Source organism: Stegastes partitus, unplaced genomic scaffold (genome assembly GCF_000690725.1).
Source record: "Stegastes partitus isolate 25-593 unplaced genomic scaffold, Stegastes_partitus-1.0.2 Scaffold765, whole genome shotgun sequence".
Taxonomy (NCBI): domain Eukaryota; kingdom Metazoa; phylum Chordata; class Actinopteri; family Pomacentridae; genus Stegastes; species Stegastes partitus.
The window spans coordinates 291,292-298,860 of record NW_007578496.1 but is presented as its reverse complement, the minus strand read 5'-3'; the positions used below and the strand labels follow the sequence as shown (position 1 = coordinate 298,860).

Below are 7,569 nucleotides of genomic sequence, written 5' to 3'. Positions count from 1 at the left end.
ACCTGAGCCACCTGAGAAGAACCAGGTGCTAGTTCCAGTGCTTAGTTGGTTCAAATCTGGCACCTCCAAAGAACCGGTCACTTTTCCATTGGCCAGGAGCCAAGTTACAGCCACGCCGTACGTCACTGCGTACGTAGTCGTTTACCAAACAACGCTCGTGCCACACGGAAGTCCACACAGGACTCCAGACTGACTCTTTTTTTTTTTTTTTTTTTTAACCGGTGCGACCAACTTTCTCATTTGTTCCCACTGCCCACCTTGTCACAGGCAAAACATATGAACGGCTGAACATTTTCTTAACTCTACAATTTACAGATGTTCCCTGAACACCCCACATAGCAGGCTGTGGTAGCTGCTGTTGTGGCTGCGGTGCTCAGACCGGTGTGCGACCAAAGATGACTTTAAAACGAGTAAAATAGGGCGTTCTAGTGTCAGATTTGTCCAAGATAAAACAGTGATTTTTTCTCATGCGGTCTTTTCTGTGAGCGGAATAAACAGCATCACTTTGAAGGCCACACTCTCGCGAGCAAATAACGTTGTATTAACCCCCAGAGAGTAGAGACTGAGCAAGATAGTTATCTGTAGGTTACCGTAGTAGTCGCGAGTACCTGACCCAGAGCAGGACTCTGCTGGGAAGGTGGAGACATGCGGCGGTGGTGTATTTGCAACAATAAAAAAAAAAGAAAGAAAGAAATTTGAAGGAGCGTCGGCGAGGATTTAGGAATGTCGGGCCGCCGCTGCTAAATGAATGTAGAGGAAACACTGGATTAGACATATTAACACAGACCAGAGACCTGTGGAAGTAAAACAAGACTCAATCCATCCTCACTGAACTAAGTGCAATTTGGATCCAATCTTGACCTTAACTTTCAGAACCAAGTGGACCCCTAAAGACCTCAAATTCCTTTCAGAAAAATGAACAAAACTGACTTCCTTGGTTGCAGATACACACTACATACAAAACTACTGATAAACACCAGTGGACCAGGATGTCAATGTGCCCACTTTGCAGAGAAAACTCCGCTGATGTGCCTCTGCGATGAAGAGAGTGGTATGTAAAGTACAAACACTTCTCCTCCTCTGGCAGAGTGGAAAAGACCCACTAATAACCTCATCGCCTCTGTATGTAAATCACTAACAGTTCTAACCTACAGTTCTGTCTTCCTGTCAGCAGGATTATTGCTAGCGAGGGAAAACAAAGGACGAAACACACACACACGCACACACACACTTTCTCCAGCTTCAGGAGACCGAGCTGTTTACATTTTCTACAGGATGGACATTCTTTAGCGGACACAGAGAAACATCCATCACAGTGACTTGAGCGTCGAACTTCCAAAACATGAGATCAAAACTTTACAGGCTACACCATATTTTGGTCTGTTTTGTTTTCTACTTTGTAAAACTTTTTCCATGCTTAGCAACTTTTTTGAGATGCTCAGGTGCTGAACCTGCATTTTAAAAGCAAGAATTTGGGTCCAGTTTTGATTTCCAGCTCATAGATCTCAATCTGCACAACAGCAATGCTTCTGAGGTGGTGCTGTCCAGGGACTCAATGCTGATTCAAAAACAAAATGTAGGAATGGCTGTCGCTAAGATCAGTGCGTGACTAGATAGGAATTGTTTCAATTTCAATGCACTCTTACAGAAAAAAACAAACAAACAAAAAAAAACCCCCACTTATTTTTCTACTCTACTTCTGTCTCCTATTTCCTTTTCTGCCACTAATGGAACTGCTGGATGGAAGCAAAGTGGATCCCACTAATACTGCTTAATATGAAAGGGGTGCTGATTTTCGCCATACAAACAAACGTAAACATGAGGCCAGGCAAGGCGCTGGGAAGGCAATATGGACACGTACGAAAATGCAAATATGCATTTCTATGCAGAATACTTGTTCACACACATAGAAAACATACATGTGCACACACACACACACACACTGTAAACAAATGCCCAGGTATTGGATTCATGCTATAACACAAAGAAACTAACCGCTAGTCTCTTTCATTGCTTAAATACAAGAGAACAGAGCATAAGAAATAGTATTATCTATCTATCTATCTATCTATCTATCTATCTATCTATCTATCTATCTATCTATCTATCTGACTCAGACCGTCTATAAAGACTACATTTCCCATCATCATGAGCCCAGTGGTGGACAGCAATCAGTAGACAGAAAATCTTATATTTGTGGTGCCTTTTTTTTTTTTTCTTCTAAAATGCCATTGGGAGACAAGATCCAGGGCTATTCTTGATATAGAATCTCATGCACGTAAGTCAAGCATTCCAGTTTTAGCTAATATAAGGATACAGACACTATTATTATTATTATACACTCATTAAAAAAAGCACACAGAAATTCAAGCCTAAACCAAAATGCGCTGGAATAGCTGAGAAATGAGGAGGGGGAAAAAAAGGTAAAAATCACAATTTCCACCCAAATAAAAGTTAGAACTGCTGAAGCTATGTTACACAGGAAATTTTGCAGTTGTGTGTATATGTGAGCTGACTTGTTGATATTCTGTAGCGAGGTTATACTTTCTTTTTTCTTTTTTTTTTTTAATGAAATAAACCCGTTTGTGTCAGTTTAATTACTCTTCAGTGATGCAAAAATGGTGCTCTAATTATCCCCTAAAAATTTCTGAACTTTTAAATTCATTTTCTAATCTCTATTCTGATCATGTATGCTGAAGTAAACACTAACTTGTTGTTCACACTGTGAGCGAGATACCATCTAAAATGCAAGATGAGTCGGATTCAGAAAGCTTGTGGCGAATTAGATGCTTCCGGTTTCCCTGCAAATGTTATTTACTGGATCATGCATAACGTTATACCACACTGATTTTACAGTAATATGCTAAAAACAAAGTCAGTGGCAAGCTGTATGCTTTGTAGCAATAATTTGATAGAAGCAAGAAAAATTAGTTATCTCAGTTTCTCAGTTTAACTCGTATTTCTACCAGACTGCTACAGTACATGAGATCAGGTTTGTCATCTTCAGATAAGAGTCAGCACATCATCTGAGCTGCAACAGTGTGAACAAGAAATCTGTGATCAAAGTTTAATCTGTTTCTTGAATTCCAGGATATTTAAAGTTAACATGTTTGTATATTCCAGGGTATGCAGGATCGACACTGGAGAAACGATTGTGTATATATGTGTGAGTGTATGTGTGTCCATGTGTCCGTGCATGAGCTGAAATCAAGCCTGCTCGGTGGCAGTGGTGGTAGCAGCGTTTCCTGGGAACTCGGGGTTGATAAAGGAGAATCCCTGGAACTCGTCTTGGTCCAGGTTCTGAATCACTTCCTCGTCAGGAGGGGTCAGCACCGGCGGGTGGCGTGTGAAAAAACGGTCAAAGTTCTCGGCGTCCCGTCCGCACTGTTAAGGAGGGATGGAGTACAAGGGGAAGGGGTGGATTGGGGGAAAGGATCGGGGAGGAGCGGGGATGGACAAAAATGGATGGATCGAGGTTGGGTGGGGGGGAAGGAGGAAAAGGAGAACAAAAGAAGGGGAATGGCAGGTTGAACCAGGGTGTGAGATGACATCACTTGAACATGGTTTCAAATATGAGAACAAGTGAAGTACTCGGGGTGTGCTTGATTTAACTCTCCATCAGCCAGAGTTCCAAAACGGAAACCGTCGTCGCCTTCGGTTTGATACGAGAGCGTCGCTCTCAGGAGAGGATAAATGAAGCACGCCTCAGGTTTGCTTTCCTTTTTCAAATATTTGAAGCATATTCAACTCAAATTTTAAACATAAGGTCACTGAGGTCTCAAACATCCTGTGGCGGTGCACTACGTTAAACTGGCGACCATGTCGGTGGAACGCATGGAGCTCGAACTTTTTGGTAAAGAGCATTTTCACCATAAGCATCATAAGCCCCCCTCTTAGTGTTTCATCTAGATTTTATGGTTCTTGGATTTAATTGGGATTTCTAAACAGAAGAAAAAGGCTCAAAGCCACTAGATAATTATTGGTGTAATGGTGGGTAATTATATGCTGCAGCTGTGGAGACCTGCTGAGATATGATAAACCAAATCAGACAATCAGCTCTTATGCAAAAGAGCGCTGGGAACAACATGAAATCTCTTTAGATATTTGTTTGGAGGATGCACAGTTTGATAAAATATTTCACTGACTTTTAAGATTCTCTGTATGTGACATTGGCTAGCTGAAAATGGAATCCAATCAAACTCTTGGTTATCCTAACGAAGCAGTGACGGATGATTGAATTAAATTATCTGAGTACTGTACAATTCGCATTAGGTCGGATTGCTTTTGTAAAAAAAAAAAAAAAGAACAAGTCATTGTTCATTTCAGTCCCCTTCATTTCCTACTTCTGACCACTGGGAGCTCAGAAAGAGTTTATATACCCCTGAGATATGCGTCCATCTAAGTACATAAAACAAGTTATTAACTCGAAAACTATATTTTCCTGACAGTATCCCTCACAGGGACTTTGGGCCGAGCTATTCCTTTTTTTTTTTTCCCATCTCCATCTCTGCGCCGAGCTTTAATTAACACAACAAGGATTCAGTGTCCTCTGACAACATCACCCAGAGGAAAACTACAAACTCATTAAATCTCTGTAACTCGGAAAAACCAAATGAAATTAAGCCAGACTGTTTATAGTTTGGGGAAATATGTGAAATGAGAAATACACCAGGGTCAAATAATATTTGCAGCTAATTACTTGCATTTGTTTTAACCTGTTTTGGGGGGAGCCAGATGGGGAGGACTTGGCCACAAAGGGAAATGAAACGAGTGTCACAAAGTTTAGAAGTATCTGAGAATCAATGTTTCATGTCAGAGAGGAACAAAGGTCAACAACCTGAATAATATCAAGGGTGCTGCTGGGTTTGTTTTTTGGTGAAATGCTGCTTTAGAGCAAAAAGACTGGAGCAATGCATTTGTTTTAAGGCAATCGAGATGTTAAGCCAAAGAGGTTATATTCCTAAGATCATAGTGGATGTCTCTATTAGATTTTTAGTACTATGAGGTTTAAGTAGTGAACTGCAGGACAGGTTTCATTTGAGACCGAACCCCAGAGCATGCAAATAAACAGAAACATACACAAAAAAAACTGCAAACACAGAGAGGACAAATAAAATGTGCTGATGAGAGGACAGATGGGCTGATGCGTGGCAGCAGTGAACAGATGGATGGATCGGCGGAAGGATGGATGGATCGCTGGATGACATCTTTGGGATGTTGGTGGAAAAATAGACTGACTACTGATTTGCTGGAAGGACAGATGGATGGAGACGGTGATAACTTTAAATGAAAGTCATGGCATGTTTTATCTGTCGGGTGAATGAGTAAACCAGCTGGTCAGTCGGTCTGAGTCGGTCAGTCATTCACACATCGAACAGGTTTGTTAAAGGCATCCGCAGCATACAACGGACAGTCATCGAGAACAGTTAGGAAACTAAACTCTGACCAAAGCGACTCTTTCAACCAGCAATCATCCTTCATGAACAACTACCCTCCTCCACCCAGCACTCGGAGGGAAAATGGTTTGAGGTAGCCAGAAACAAAGGGAGACCCTCCTTAAAATAACACAGAGGCGAAAAAAAACCCAAAACGAACCTGCTTGACTAAAATAAGTCTAATAACAGCAGCATCGAGGATCAAAGAACCACCTTCAGACGATTCCTAACTTTCATGTGTCGTTAAAAACAACGGTTCATTGGAAAAAATCTAAACCTATTTATTCTCCTCGGCGGGAAGAAAGACGGGAAGAGAGAGAAGTGACAGACGACAAAAGATGTTAGAAAGATCAAACAGAGAAGAAAAGAGGCAGACAGAAGGTAAGAGAAGGTAGAGAGGAGAGAGAAGATCAGACAACATATGTTTGGTGGCCACATCAGAAGACTTTGCAGAAACACACCTCAGTGCGTCCTAAATGTGACCTCTAGGTTACAAACATGCATGTAAACACACCTGAATGCATGCTTGCACATTGCGGTATTCCTGATCCAGCACATACAAACATACCCCAGCAGGCCGCTGCATAAAAAGCTCAACTCGGAAAAACTCTCCAGCAGCAGCAGCAGCAGCAGCAGCAGCATCGTGGCCTGAGGCTGCGTGAGTGTGCGCACGTATTACATGTACGTGTGAGATGACATCATTCTGACTCTTGTTATGATCAAACTCATTTTGTCGTAGAATGAATAACAGAAAAACACAGACACACAGTTGTTTCAGGTCACTTTTTGCTGAAAGTGTTTGAACCTACTCCCTGGAGCTTTAGTCTAAACTCAGTGGAGACTAAAATCCTCCCAGCACATGCAGAATGCACCAAACAGCCCATTTCATATTCGCAAAATGTCGTCATTATCATCATAAGCACCGTTTTGTTATTGCTGTCGCTGATACTCATCGTCACCGAAACCTGTCTCATCATCATCTTCTGCATCGTTACCAAACCGCAGCCTCGTCAGCACACAATCTTCATCACCATCACCATTATTTCCTGACTTACCTGTATGCGTCGTCCCACACAGAGGAGGGGAAAGAGACAGAAGCATCACATTGAAAGTGAAGAGACAGAGATAGACGTCAAAAGGAAACAGAGGATGTTAGATTGAAAGAAATGAAGAGGCGTAAAGCTTATTCTGCGCCCACAACGATCCACTAAGCAGAGTCTCCACCTGAAGTTCAACCACCAGCAGGACCTAAACACCTGCTCCTTGCTCTGGTGGGGGAAAGTATTTTTGCATTTTTGCCTCATGTGCCACTTGTGTGATTTGTCGGACTTACAGCTCTGGGTTTGAAAGGAGGCTGCACCTCCTTGTTCTCCAGCTTCTCCCAGTCCATGTAGCGGAAGAAGCTGTGCTCTCGGATGTCTCTCTCCCCCTCTGGACCACAGCCCAGTCGCTTCGCTGGATGCTTCGTCATCAGCTGGACAGACGGGGAGAAGAGAGAGGATTAACAGTGTGTCCCTCCTGATTCTCTTTGCTCATTCTAATGTTTCCCACCTTGCTGAGTAATTCGCTGTTGCTTTTCTTCTACTGTATTCTTATTTCTATACTTTACTGGTTGCTAAAACACGACCTCTTTCATCCATCTCCTCATTTTTTTTATTGCCTCCGCCTTTTCTTCCCACAAACAAATGTTTATCCGAATCTTGCTGAGCCTCAAATCTGCAAACAGCCCAATGCTTTCACAGCCCGAAGCCTAGCTGAGATTGCTAGGTCTCACAGGTTTTAACATTGAGGCGAATAAAGGTTTACTCAGAGTTGCCACAAACTAATAGAAAACATGTCAGAAAAGTCAGCAGTGTGAGTGCATTTTGTTAAAACAGAAAGTCAAGTTTGCAAACAGCATTTTGCACATCACAGCTCGCTCATCTAAAAGTAGTCCAATCCAACGTGTTATATTCAACAGTTCTTATTCAAGGATTACAAATTGACTAAGCTTTTTTCAAGCCAAAATTATCTAACATGCTGTAAATATTAGATTTTAACACTGTAATTTAAATTTTTTTAAAAATTTTTTATGGGGAATTCTTCCATTTGTATTTTACATTTTTTGTTTCTGTATTTTTGAACCACACAAAAA

General features: G+C 41.7%; 1 protein-coding gene across 1 annotated transcript in view; it reads right to left on the bottom strand.

Moving 5' to 3' along the window:
* Positions 1 to 334: 334 nt before the first annotated feature.
* LOC103364666 (protein kinase C beta type) overlaps positions 335 to 7,569 on the bottom strand; it is a 116,330-nt gene continuing 109,095 nt past the window's right edge. Inside the window, exons 17-18 of the mRNA XM_008291859.1 lie at positions 6,769 to 6,909; positions 335 to 3,384 (exon numbers count right to left, since the gene is read on the bottom strand). Of these exons, the coding sequence (XP_008290081.1) occupies positions 3,208 to 3,384; positions 6,769 to 6,909 (318 nt within the window). The 3' untranslated portion in view covers positions 335 to 3,207. The remainder of the gene's footprint in view (positions 3,385 to 6,768; positions 6,910 to 7,569) is intronic.